This window comes from Phocoena phocoena, chromosome 17 (genome assembly GCF_963924675.1).
Source record: "Phocoena phocoena chromosome 17, mPhoPho1.1, whole genome shotgun sequence".
Taxonomy (NCBI): Eukaryota; Metazoa; Chordata; class Mammalia; order Artiodactyla; family Phocoenidae; genus Phocoena; species Phocoena phocoena.
In genome coordinates this window covers 42,763,240-42,777,601 of record NC_089235.1, presented here as the reverse complement: position 1 = coordinate 42,777,601, position 14,362 = coordinate 42,763,240, and the positions used below count along the sequence as shown (strand labels likewise).

Here is a 14,362-nt window from a genome sequence, read left to right as displayed (position 1 = left end):
TTAAGTGAGGGAGGAGGAACACAAAAATGCATGTATGATTTGGATTGTGTAAAAAAACCAAAATGAAACCCACAGAATTGTACACAGGAAAGAAAAAAAAAAAAAGGACCATAAGGAAATATATGGTTGTCACTGGGTAATGTATAACAGTGGGTTTTTCCTTCTCTTTTTGCAGTTTTCCATATTAAATATGGATTTCTTTTCTATAACACATGCACACACAAACACACCTGAAATTAAGTTGCTTTTAACTCGATGGCTCTCAACAGAAATAAGCTTCTCACTACTAGTCTTTATCTTTAGAATCCAGGGGAAAAATTAATTACAAACAGGCATTTTGTAGACTGTAAAATAGTATATAAATTGATGCTATAAACTGTATCTCCATTTACTATTTTTATTTAAACTCAATAGTGGAACTGTTGAAATCAGTCAAAAAGTCTGCTTACACATTACTCTTATTACATCACTAAAAATACACAATTATATCAGTTAGCTAAACTGATAATCAAATGTGATAAAAGCAAGTGAAATAATTAAAGAGTAAATAATAAATGCTATTATTCACTTATTTAGTTCCCATTTTGCTCCATGTGAAGGATGTGAGATGAGTTAATCTATATTCTTTCTGTATAGCGTGACTAATTTTTCTACTAATGGATCTGATTTTCATTCTTAGAAAATTTTACATGTACCAGATAGGCATTTTAAACAAACTTAAAATTTTCTAACACTTCTTACCAATGCCAGAAAATATTGATCGGTCACTCCAACTCCTTCCCCAGTCTTTTCCATTTGCATTAGCATCTCCACCGTCTTGACCCCAAGCAGATGGTTCAGTTTTCCTCTTGCCTGCAGAAGGAGGTGAAACAGAGTTCCACTTCTCCTCACCTGCATTGATCTGTGAGGAGAGTTTTACAGACTTTTCATTCCAGCCTCCTCCATTTACAGTGAGGTTTTCATTCAATCCTGAAGAAACTTAAAGAAAAGAAAATAAAGATTAAAAATGGATACACGACTCCCTGTTAAAACTGGGATATTTTCAAGTTTCTATAATTGCTTGATTTATATTTATCCTCTATATAGCTCAAGCTTTAAAGATAAAATGAAGAATTTAAAAAGTGACATGACCACCACGGATGACTGCTAATTTAAAAACTACGAGTATGTTTGAACTTAATATATATACTAATTATGTTTTCAAAAGCAGACTGACTTGCTCAAAAGTAGTAAAACAGAGCAAAGAAGAAAACACATATTATGGTATACTCAGAATACTCACCCACTAAGAACATAAAGACTTCTCCTTAGTTACATGCTCTTTCCTTAAATATTTATATATATATATATATATATATATGTAGTATTAGGCAGTGATTCTAAAACCTGGCTGCACATTAAAATCAAATGAAAAATTTCTTGGGGCTTCCCTGGTGGTGCAGTGGTTGAGAGTCTGCCTGCTGATGTAGGGGACACGGGTTCGTGCCCTGGTCCGGGAAGATCCCACATGCCGCTGAGTGGCTAGGCCCATGAAAAAAAAAAAAAAAGCCTTGAAACAAATGAAAAATTTCTTAAAAGTAGACACTGGAGCCTCAGCCCAAACCAATCAAAATCAGAATCTCTAGGGATAGAGTCCAGGCATCATTATGTTTGTGTGTATACATTTATATGCAGGTATATGTACACATGTGTATGTATTATCTGTGTTGTGTATATATATACACACACAAATACACATAGGTGTGTGTATGTAAGTACATGTTTCTTTTTATATACGTGTGTGGTTTTCTAAGCTTCCTAGATGGCTGTAATGTGTAGCCAGGATTGAGAACCATGAGAATGAAGGAAGCTGACAGTGTTAAGAACAAGCCTGAAACGAGAAGGTGCTTCTTCATTTGTGAATTTACGTTTTACTGCACTTTAGATTTTAGGAAAGGTATATCATTCTCTACTTAATTCAATCTTTATCATAAACTAGTAAATAAAATATATTTTCTATTTGTGAAGTACTGCATAACTCTATACTATAGTCCATTTATTATGAAATATTTGATACTGTTCAGGAAGCAGTTTAGAAGATTATAGGTATTAAGGCTTCTTATCTAATTTCAGGGGTAAAGTCTTTTATCCCATATATGCCTATATCAAACCCAAGTCCTGAAAAAAAAAATCTTTTTCTCTTATTAGCTTAAACAATGCAAGCAAGAATCAAAATTGCATATAAACGATTAACTATTAATTGCATAACTATTAAAGAATGTTTTTACATATAGGGGAGAGGGAGAAACAACTAGAATATACCAAAGACTGTTAGAAGTGGGAGTGATTTTTCTGTTTATTTTCTAAAAACTCTGAACTGTGATTATGCTACTTTAGTAATTAAAATAATTTCTAAGCCTTTTTTTTTCTTTCTGTGTCATTCACGTGAGGAAAGAGACATACATATAAGTTTCTATCTTGATGGGCCTTCAATTTAAGTTACATGTAATTTCTCTCACCCTGAAGTGTAGAATCTCCTTTTCCAGACTTAAAGTTGCTAACTTGAACATTTAGATGAGAATCACCTGGTTGAAATAGAAATAAAATTTATTTAATACTAAATAGGCCACTATGCACATTAAGTTAGGAGTAACATACAAATTAATTTTTACTAATTATTTATCATAAATTGCTCCTTTAAGTACTAAAGTCTTACACTAGAAAAGAGTCACTTTTTACTCACAGCATATTTCACATGTTCTTAAGGAACTGAGCTCTCTAGTTATCATATTCTTAGTCAACTAAAATGCCAAAAAAGGACCTGGAAAATTGCCCAAGTATATATAGAGTCTCCTGTTCTATAATGGTTATCAAGATTCTTTAAAGTAGGAATTGGAGAACTGGGCTCTGTAATTGGATTCAACTTTGCCACCTCTCAGCAATACCAGCTAGGTGCCTTTTCAACAATCCTGGAAGCAAACACATCAACTTAGAAGAATTTTGCCAATATTTGGAGCAGGACTTAGGAAATATGGCAAGCGGTAAGACTACATGTTATAACAAAGATACTATTTCTCTGACACTGAAAAGCATAATGATCACAATGTATCAAAAACCCAGCATGACATAGGATTGTGCTAGCAAGGAAGGCATGCACAAGACAGTGAAAAGGAGTCACCAACAGAAACACTACAGCATGGCTAACATGTGACAGTGAAAATGGATAAGCAGAAGTCACTGCTGTACCACAGCAATAAATTCCACCAAATCATCAAGCAAAAAAGTAAAAGACACCAAGGCTAAGACAGAGGTTTGGAGACAAGTGGGAGGTGCTGGCAATTAATGAAAAGGTGAAGTAAGAAAAGTCAATGCCTGAAGCAAGATGAACAGCATCACTCTGTAGACTGATGTCTCCAGGGTAAAAGTGATGGCAATGTAAGAACTATCAAGAAGCCATCAGTATTGGATAGTTTGAACATGTGAAATACTTGGGAAGAACATTAGCTCAATAATGTTTGCAGTTCCAGTCTAGCTTTATCAAACACCTACAGCATTCTCAAAAAGTTGGGGTGCTAAGAAATCCAGATAGAACCTGCATTATCCAGAACATGCTTGTTTCATCTTGGAATGAAAAGAGTGGTGACAAGTCATTTCATTTAATGAATGTCCACTATAAGAAATGGAGATGTTAGGGAGTTGGGGCAAAGCAATACACGTGAGAAAAAAGCAGCAATCATTCTCTCTTGTGACAAGGCAGAAAGGCAATTTTAATTTAACAGGCCATTCATTAGGCAGTATGTAACAAGTAACACTGCTGGTATCAGGTAAACCAACACGTGGTCCACAGTACTCTCACGAAGAAGGGTATATCAGCACAATGATGTAAGCAGTTTAAAATAGCCAGATTTTGACGTAATGATATTTTGTACATCTGATTAAAAGGAGTTGGATTTGATGTATCACTCTTATGTTCCACTAATATACCTTTATTCTTCTTGGAACCAACAGGAAATGATGCAGTTGTAACTTGCTCGGTGGTAACTGTGATGGTATTTTCTATCCCAGGGATAGTTGAATCCAATGAACCAGAATCAGACTGCACCTTATCACGTTTACGCTGCTGTCGTTTCTCTCTGTGACTAATTTTAGTTTCCCAGGCTCCTGACATAGCCCCAGAAAAAAAAACGTTATTCAGTAAGGGGAAGACAAAAAAGTTGTAGTTTTGGGGGGAAAACATGGTGGGGCATCTGAAGTATCATGATAAATTTAGATATTAAACTAAAAACCAAGAGTGCTGATTATACTAATTTATCCTATGAATTTATTCTAATCTCACTGTTCTAGGCAGCTAACTGCCATTATTTATTCTGGTAATTTTTATCAGATCTGTCATCTATGGTTTAGAAAAAGTTGATGTAAGTTATCTTGCATATTTTTTATCTTGCTGGATAGTACTAGTAGGGGAGTGTTATATATACTTACTAATAAATGGGTTTATTAGGTGAGGACAATAAATGGCTTACTTAAGAATTTCGTACCCAGCCTTCTAGGGATGGTATATTTAAGAACAATGGGAAAAAACCAAACCACGTTTCTAGGAAACAAAGACAAAACGAACGGCTTTTAAATTGCTCAAGATATTGGGCTAGACCTTAAATTTCAAGGCAGTTCCCTTCAAGGAAAGCATTATTAGATACTTAAATAATTTAGGGGAAAAACGTGTCTCCTAACAATGTCACAGATGTGTACATTAAAATCTATAGTTATTAAAAAGAAGAGCCAGATAAAAGATTAAGCGAAACAAATGCAGCTTTTATATAATGCACCTTGGTAAAAAAGGATTAAAAATTTTTCTACAGTCCTTTCACTTGCTCAAGTACCTTCATCAACTTCCTTTCCATCATGGCGTGAACTGTTTTGCACTGCTTTAGCATCTGACTTTGATTTCTTCTTATTTTTCTTTGACTGAAAGTAAAATAGAATGTTACTTAATATTTCATTATGTTTTTGAAAAGGTAGGAGTCAGTAAAATACATAATGAAATGTATGATGCTGACAACCAAAAAAATTTAATGTTTGATTAAAAAACTTAACATATTAAATGGCAATAATAGTATGAGGTTACCATTTATTCAGTGGTTACTATATAAGTACGTTACATTCAATTCTTTATTCCTTAAAAAAAGCTCACTAGAAAGGTATTATTCCCATTTTAGAGATTAGGAAACAAAGACTTAGAGATGTTAAATATTAAATAGGCTGTCTGGGTTGCATTAAGTTAATAAATTAGGAAATAGGTCTATCTGGCTCCAAAGTCTGTGCCCTTAGACATCATGCTATCCTAACTTACATCATAAATAAGGTACTATAACATGATGTTTTCAGAGCAATAAAACGAAAACCTATTGCTAGTGGTAAGAAGAAAAATGATGTACTGATTATTGGTTTCTTGATTTCGTAAAGCAGATTGTTGGCATACTCTTCGTATAACAAATTAATGAGTCAACTGTACAAAACAGGTAATATTTTGTCAGTTTCCAAGCAGTGTGAAAATACCTAAGATTTGTATATGGTAGATGTGTAGTAATTCATTAAAGAAAAAACACCTACACATATACAAGATATGGACATTTTTGGAATGGCTTTCCAATTCCCTTTGCTTTCTCCTCTCAAAAGGTTACTAAAAACTTCATGAAGCCGGGCCTCCCTGGTGGCGCAGTGGTTGAGAGTCTGCCTGCCAGTGCAGGGGACACGGGTTCGAGCCCTGGTCTGGAAGGATCCCACATGCCGCGGAGCAACTGGCCCCGTGAGCCACAATTGCTGAGCCTGCGAGTCTGGAGCCTGTGCTCCGCAACAAGAGAGGCTGCGATAGTGAGAGGTCGGTGCACCGCGATGAAGAGTGGCCCCCGCTTGCCGCAACTAGAGAAAGCCCTCGCACAGAAATGAAGAACCAACACGGCCATAAATAAATAAATAAATAAATATTAAAAAAAAAAAAAAAACTTCATGAAGCCATGATTTCTATATTTAGATAAGTGTTTCCAGAAGAGAACTAATATTTAGAAACATAGATTTTATTTATACTTCATATTCACTCATTTAACTATTTACCGAGATTGGCTATGTATGTATTATTGTGCACTATCTTAAAGTTAAGTTTACAACTAAAAAGAAATAGGGTAAGCAGTAACTGACAGTTTGAGTAAGCAATAAATGATAGCTAATTGCTTCTTATCAAGAAACTACTTGCAAATATTCTCAAGTGGCATGGGAATACATAAAAATTATTAAAATGTTTTCTTATGTTCCCCATAGTTGATATGCATCTGTTTCTTTGCATGTTCTCATTATCATTAACATGTATCATGTTTAAGGTACTGGTTTATTACCTCTACCAAACCAGGCTCATATCCACTTAAAAAAAATTGAGATATCTTTTTCAGTGTATTTCAGCGGTTTTCAGTATCTTCGAAGTTGCACAACTATCACTGGTATCTAATTCCAGAACATTTTCATCATCCCTAAAAAGAAACCTGGGACCCATTAGCAGTCACTCCCTACTACCTTTTTCCCCACTGGCACCCACCACTAATCTACTTTCTGTATCTCATATCCACTCTTAAGTAAAGATGTAACACACTGAGCATCTATCAGTTACAATCTAGAGCAAGGGTCAGCAACCTTTTTCTTTCTTTCTTTTGGGCCGTGTGGCTTGTGGGAATCTCAGTTCCCCAACCAGGGACTGAACCCACATCCTTGGCAGTGAAAGCGCAGAGTCCTAACTACTGAACCGCCAGGGAATTCCCAGCAAACTTTTTCTATAAAGGATAAAACAGTAAATATTTTAGGCTTTGCAGGCCGTATGGTTCTATATGTAGCAACCAAATAATTCTGCTGCTGTAACATGAAAGTAGTCATATACCATATATAATTAAATGGGTGTGACTGTGTTCCAGTAAAACTGCATTTCTAAAAATAGGAATCTGGCTGACTTTGGGGGTCAGAGTTTGCCAACCCCTGGTCTAGAGTAGTACTGTCCAACAGAAATATAACACAAGCCACGTATGTAATTAAAATTTTTCTAGCAGATATTAAAAAGTTAAAATATGTAACATTAATTTTTATATTACACCCAACGCATCCAAAATACTATCATTTCAAAATGTAATCAATATTAAAAACTATTAATAAGACAGTACGAAAAAGAATGCTAAATAGCCACGTGTGGCAAACAGCTACTATATTGGACAGTCACACCTATAGAAACTAACTGAAGTAAGTACCCCCGCCTTACAGATAAGGAAACCTGAGGCCATAAAGAGATTATATAACTTGCCTAAGATATAGTGTTAAGTGTTGAAACCAAGACTAAAATCCAGTTCTGACTCCAGAGCCTTGCCTCACAAATACTTTCCTTTCTGACTCTCTACATATAATGCCAAATATAAATTCAATCATGTATTAGCTATGAGATTTAGGGTTGAATCACTCTAAACCCTTTTCCCCAACTGTCATATGGGACAAAAACTCCTACTAACTTCACATAAGGTTCTTTTAAGGATTAAATAAGATGTGAAAGCAGACTGCTGACTACAAAGCCACATGCATAAATCAGCTTTTTTTTTTTTAAAAGAGGGAAGCTATGGAAAAAGGACAGGAATTACATTCACACTGAAATATACTGTGATTTGTCATTAAAATAAAATCTGCAGAAAAGTAAGGGAAATTATCTTGATTTAGGCTTCCATCTTGTTTGATTTTATACTATTACCTTTAAAAGTAACCTCACTTTAAAAGTAACCTCTCACTCAGATGAGACTTAGTAACATAATATACTATTAAAAGCTTTAACGTGGGCTTCCCTGGTGGCGCAGTGGTTGAGAGTCCGCCTGCCGATGCAGGGGACACGGGTTCGTGCCCCAGTCCGGGAAGATCCCACATGCCGCAGAGCGGCTGGGCCCGTGAGTCATGGCCGCTTAGCCTGCGCGTCTGGAGCCTGTGCTCCGCAACGGGAGAGGCCACAACAGTGAGAGGCCTGTGTACCGCAAAAAAGAAAAAAAAAAAAAAAGCTATATAAAGTAAATATGTATACACACTACTAATTGACCCAGCCATCCTACTGAGGTGAATGTCTTACTTCTGATCAGCTCCTTTACAGCTAACAGTTGAAAGAAAACTGAGAACGTAAGTTCTGCCTTCCTGTTACCTATAGTCCTTCCCCCCATCGTTGTCAGGCTTCACTATGGAGCTGGGTGGATTATTAAACTAGCCTCTCTTGAATGGTCTTCATACAATCAAGATTTATTAAATATCTACTATGTGTCAGACATTGTTTTAGGAGCTCAGTATACAGAACTAAATAAAACTTTCTACTTATGGAAAGTGTACTATACTAATCTAATAGGAGAAACAGACATGTAAATGAGACATTAGGAGAAATTCTTATCTTCAAGGGCTTCCCTCCCATTGCTCATCTCCCAACATATCTATACCAGTCCAATTAATTTACATTCCCATTTAAAAACTCCCTACCATTTTCTACCATCTATAAAGTCTAATAACTTCCTCATATGATACAGGTCTTCCACAAATTAATCTCAACTGTATATTCTTTTATTCACATATACAATCATTTGGTTCCAACACGACTGTCATCTCTAAATATTCTTGTCTTTGCCCAAACGTTACTGACCATGAATTTTCTCTCAAAATAAAGTACGGTAGCCTGGGTGCTTAGGGTGACTTTCCTTGTACCCTTTACCATGTACCCCCTCTCCCTCCCTCTACTGATGTCCAATGCCTAAAATGATGTGCATTATTTTTTCTTAACCCAGCTAAAGTTCCACCCCATTTGCTTTATCTCTGTCATCTTCCTCTCCCCAATTAATTAATTAATACCTTTTAACATCCTAAATAAGGATGCCAATGACTATATATAAAACATGAGTAAAGCTTAATATTTTGATAAAAAAATAGTATAAACAGAAAGCCTAATATTTTCTTCCTTCATCCCAATGGATCTTCTTATGTATTCCAATTTGGAGAGTACAGTCTTTAAAGCACATGCTAAAGTAGTTCTAAGACTATGAGTAATTTGCTCTCAAATTCACAGAACTTAAATATAAAAAAAAAAAAAGGAACTGGTTATCAAAGAAAACACACAAAAATAACTTCCGTAATCAAGCTCATCTTTTAAACTTAACATAAATGAACACTCAGTAATATTAGACAATACCCAAATAAGTGCTATCATTTATTAGAGTGGCAAAAGGTATACCTTGACAGCAAAAGCAGATCTATTCAAATGGCTAACTGCTCTCTTAACAGATACTGCTATTTTAAAGAACTGCAAAGTATAAAGAAAGGCAGAACAGTGCCCAATTAATGCTGAAAAGATTAACTTAGGGAGTATAATCTAATATTTGCATTGCAACAAAACTATCAGAAGAGGAATACTATACAAATTTTTAGTTAAATGATACTTTATTTTGCAATTAGCCATTTACACACAAGGTAAGTTGCCAGGTTCTGAATGTAATCCTTATTCAATTTATTAATTCTCTAATCTGGAAAGTACTAGTCCTTAAAATTTGGGGGAACTGATCTCTCTAATACTTACAGCTCTGTAATCATCTAAAGTCTCTGCTGGTAATGTCAGGAGTGATAAAGTAAACAGAGCATGAAAAAGAGGAATGCTGAGTATTTTCTAAAGGTTAGAAATGGATACTAGAGTGCTCTGGTCTGCTGATTAGTGGCTTATGTATAAGGTTTTTCATTAACTCACGGCAAAATCTTTTTTCCGAGATTTTTGTTCTTCCATTGTGTCAAAATTCCTTTCTTTTTTTGCAACGGTGACAGTGGTTTTAAAAATGTACTTGTATAATATCGCTTATATGTGGAATCTAGAAAAATGGTACAGATGAACTTATTGGTAAAGCAGAGCCACAGATGTAGAGAACAAACTTACAGTTACCAAGGGGGGTGGTGGTGGGACAAACTGGGAGACTGGGATTCACATATACACACTACTATTGTATAAAATAGATAACTAATGAGAATCTACTGTTTAGCACAGGGAACCCTACTCAGTGATCTGTGGTGACCTAAATGGGAAGAAAATCTAAAAAAGAATGGATGCGTACATGTATACGTACACATACACATATACATATACATGTACGTATAACTGATTCACTTTGTTGTACAGCAGAAACTAACACAACATTGTAAAGCAACCATACTCCAATAAAAATTAATTTTAAAAACATCAGCAAAAAAAAATCAACAAATTAAAAAAAAATGTACTTGATGGGATTTCCCTGGCAGTCCAGTGGTTAAGACTCTGCGCTTCCACTGCAGGGGGTGTGGGTTCGATCCCTGGTCAGGGATCCCACATGCCAGGAGGTGCAGCCAAGAAAATAAACAAAAATAAAAGTGTACTTGACAAAATTAAAAGTTGTCAGTGAAATTTATTTTTAAAAGTTTTAGCAATTGCCACCTGAAAAAGTCTGAAAACCATTGCTTTAGGATCAACTTCACCCACTTCCTGCCTAAATGTGGCAAGTCCCTAATTTTATACTGCTGCACATTTTGGCACTATTTATTTTTCTCACTTGTCTCTCACTTTTCTCATCTGTCTCATACAGATGAGTTGGGCATGGTTAAATGGCAAAGGATGAATGGTCCAAGAGGCATACGAATTCCATTTCTCTACTCTGTCTGAACTAGCAGTTTACTTAATCTTAGTACCTTGGTGACACAATATCAGGATGAGATTAATTATGAAAAGTATTACAAACCTTTTAAAAAGTAGACAGGCTTGCAACTGATTTCCCCCATTTTGGGGAGGAGGTATGATTTGAACTAGACTCAGCATCTCTCCACTCACTACTACTCTGATACATTTTTTTTGAATGGAAGTAAGGAGTAGAGATGCAGGTGCAAGGAAGTGCCCACAATGAGCACTTTACCTCTTTCTCCTCACCTTGGTTAGTTATTTTCTTTCACAGCGTTTACCACCACCTGACTTTAGAGACTATACTTGCTTGTTTTTAGTTGTTTTCCCCACTAAACTTCATGAGAATAGTGACTCTTTTATCAATCATTTTATCCTGTTTTATCAACCATTATATTCTTTGTGTTTAGATAGTATATCCTGCATATAGAAGGTATTCCATTAATATTTCGTTAATTTTATCAACCATTTTATCCTGTTTTATCAACCATTATATTCCTTGTGTTTAGAATAGTATATCCTGCATATAGAAGGTATTCCATTAATATTTTGTTAATCAATGAAAGAGCCTAAAATTAGACTGCCCTGTCTTCCTAACTCTCACTGTCCCCCCAAATAAAATCTTTGAGCTATTACATTTGTATACTTGATTCATCATCCAAGCCATTAAATTATTTAAATATGTTTGGTGTGAGCTCATAAGTTATGGAACACTGCATAAACAGCATGGTTATCAACTCATAATCTTAAAAAATTTACAAGAAACCTTTCTTAACAACTTCTTTTATCTAGCCCTGAACTCTTTCCCAGATTTGATTCTCACATTTCCAATAGCCTAAACTAATTCCACTTGGAGATTCCACTTCCATTCTCACTTCAATCATAGCATTATAAAATACAAATTCACCATTTCACTTTTGATCCCCTCTTGCCACTATACAAGCAGGTATCATGAAAAAACGATGCGTTAAGGCAGAAGTCCTAGCTCTGGTCTCAGTTCCACTATTCATTAGGTGTTTAGACAGAAAAGTCTACGGGCAGAAATGAGGCTTCTCTGGTAAGATATTCCCACTTTTATTTAAAAAACCACTTGGTTTACCTTAAAGAAGTTCTTGAAAACTAATTCCTTGGGTGAAACCCAAGAAATCACAAAGCTATAGACTGCGGCACAAGGGAGCCTGGAAGGTCAAGAGTCCAAGACCTAGAGAATCAGATGATATTAAAGCACTCCAGATAATGAAACACTTTAATGAACCCAAAAGACTGTATCAGGAGTTTAAAACAGGGGTTCAGCAAAAAAAGGGACCAGATAGTAAATATTTTAGGCTTTGTAAACTATAAGGCCTCTCAACTTTGCTGTTGTATTGCAAAAGCAGCCACAGACAATAAACAAATGAATAAATGTGTCTGTGTTCCAATAAAACTTTCAACAATAGGCAGAGAACCTGATCATGGCTTGCCAGTCCCTGGTTTGAAACTACAGTTTCTAAGATGTATTATGGAACATAAAACAAATGTATGTAAGCTCCCTGAGCATGCAGGTTTTTCTCTATTTTGCTAACTGCTAGAGTTTATGCCTGTATAAAATCTATGCTGCCTCAGAATAATTTTGTCTTTGGTCTTCTAAACACTAATCACTCAAATTTCTTGGTCATAGGATACTCTTTTCTACTCTTAAAAGGTAATGAGGGGACTTCCCTGGCGGTCCAGCGGTTAAGAATCTGCCTTCCAATGCAGGGGACTCAGGTTCGATCCCTGGTCGGGGAACTAAGATCCCACATGCCGCGAAACAACTAAGCCTGTGCACCATAACTACTCAGCCTGCAAGCCACAACTACTGAGCCCATGTGCCACAACTACTGAGCCCATGTGCCACAACTACTGAAGCCTGCATGCCTAGAGCCTGTGCTCCGCAACAAGAGAAGCCACCACAATAAGAAGCCTGTGCGCCACAACTAGAGAAAACCTGCAGGAAAAGACCCAACGCAGCCAAAAATAATAAAATAAATAAACTAAATTTAAAAAAAAAAGGAAAAGAAAGAAAACCAAAATGTCTGGAGCTTAGAGAAGGTAAGCAGTAAGAAAAGAGACTTGAGCCACAGTACCAATGGATTATGTTCAAGATTGTCGAGTAATAACAACGGGAAATCATGAAGGATTTTAGGTAGAGGAAGGAAAAAATATTACATCAAAACTTGTCAAGTGGTAGTTTCTTAAAAATTGTTGCAATGTGGAATCTGAAATTACATCAATGAGCTTTCTATACTTTACTACATTAAAATCCATTGTTCTACCTTGCACCTTAAATGAATCTTTTATACTTGTCTACTTTTGTAACATGTAAGCATTGAGCATTTGGAAAATACTGATTCACTGAGTTACATACATCTTCCAAAAGGTTAAAAAACATTCTGGGGGGCTTCCCTGATGGCGCAGTAGTTAAGAATCTGCCTGCCAATGCAGGAGACACGGGTTCGAGCCCTGGTCCGGGAAGATCCCACATGCCGTGGAGCAACTAAGCCCGTGCACCACAACTACTGAGCCTGCGCTCTAGAGCCCACGAGCCACAACTACTGAGCCTGCCGCACCACAACTACTGAAGCCTGCGCGCCTAGAGTGTGTGCTCCGCAACAAAAGAAGCCACCTCAATGAGAAGCCTGCGCACCACAACGAAGAGCAGCCCCTGCTCGTCACAACTAGAGAAAGCCCGCGCGCAGCAAGGAAGATCCGACGCGGCCAATACATACATACATACATATATACATAAATAAATAAAATTTATAAAAAAACCCAAAAAACATTCTGGGGACTTCCCTGGTGGTCTCCCAGTGGTTAAGACTGTGCGCTCCCAATGCAGGGGGCCTGGGTTTGATCCCTGGTCAGGGAACTAGATCCTACATGCATGCCCCAACTAAGATTTCTCATGCCACAACTAAGGAGCCGGCGAGCTGCCACTAAGGAGCCCTTGAGCTGCAACTAAGAAGCCCGCCTGCTGCAACTAAGACCTGGTGCAACCAAATAGATAAAAACAAACAAACAAAAAACCCCAATCCATTATATACAATATTAAAAAAAACCCCAACACATTTGTTAACATCACTGCTGATCTCATCAGAAATTCATTAAGTTCTGGGATGTTGTCAAGCTCATGGTGGTAGACACAAATTTTCCAAATTTCTAATTTTCACTTGGCAACAAATCATTTTATCATTTGCAACAGTACTATCAGTTGTTTTCCTTGAACTGTCTTGATTATTTTTGAGAAAATGTCTACAAATACCCAACTCTAAATAACCATGGTCTATCAGTTGTTCTCTCAAGTAAAAATGGAGTTAACAAGAAATAAGTGGCTATTCCAGCTTGCAACTCAACTGCACAGGTGTTTTTCCTCAAGGCAACCACTGTTTTTCAGTATAGAGCATACTTTATGCATACTTCCCATTTCATCATACAGAATAATTAAACGGCATGTATTCAGAAGTCAAGATTTAATAAAATGAATAATGATCATTTTTTCAGATTCATCAAGGATACTCTTAAGTGGAATTAGCTTTTTTATTTTTTTTCCTTTTTTTTTTTCCAAGTAAGTGGATTGCAGTAAAGAATTCAACTACAAGTAGCCTGGTGTCACTGCCTTTATTTGTACTA

At 36.3% G+C, this 14,362-nt stretch overlaps 1 protein-coding gene across 5 annotated transcripts in view; it reads right to left on the bottom strand.

The window, feature by feature from the left end:
* MTDH (metadherin) overlaps positions 1-14,362 on the bottom strand; it is a 54,321-nt gene that overhangs the window by 22,052 nt on the left and 17,907 nt on the right. For 3 of the 5 annotated variants that reach the window (XM_065895183.1, XM_065895181.1, XM_065895185.1), the window contains exons 3-6: positions 4,860-4,944; positions 3,964-4,140; positions 2,499-2,564; positions 742-978 (exon numbers count right to left, since the gene is read on the bottom strand). In XM_065895183.1, the coding sequence (XP_065751255.1) occupies positions 742-978; positions 2,499-2,564; positions 3,964-4,140; positions 4,860-4,944 (565 nt within the window). The remainder of the gene's footprint in view (positions 1-741; positions 979-2,498; positions 2,565-3,963; positions 4,141-4,859; positions 4,945-14,362) is intronic. The other 2 variants (XM_065895184.1, XM_065895186.1) reach the window with 1 other exon arrangement.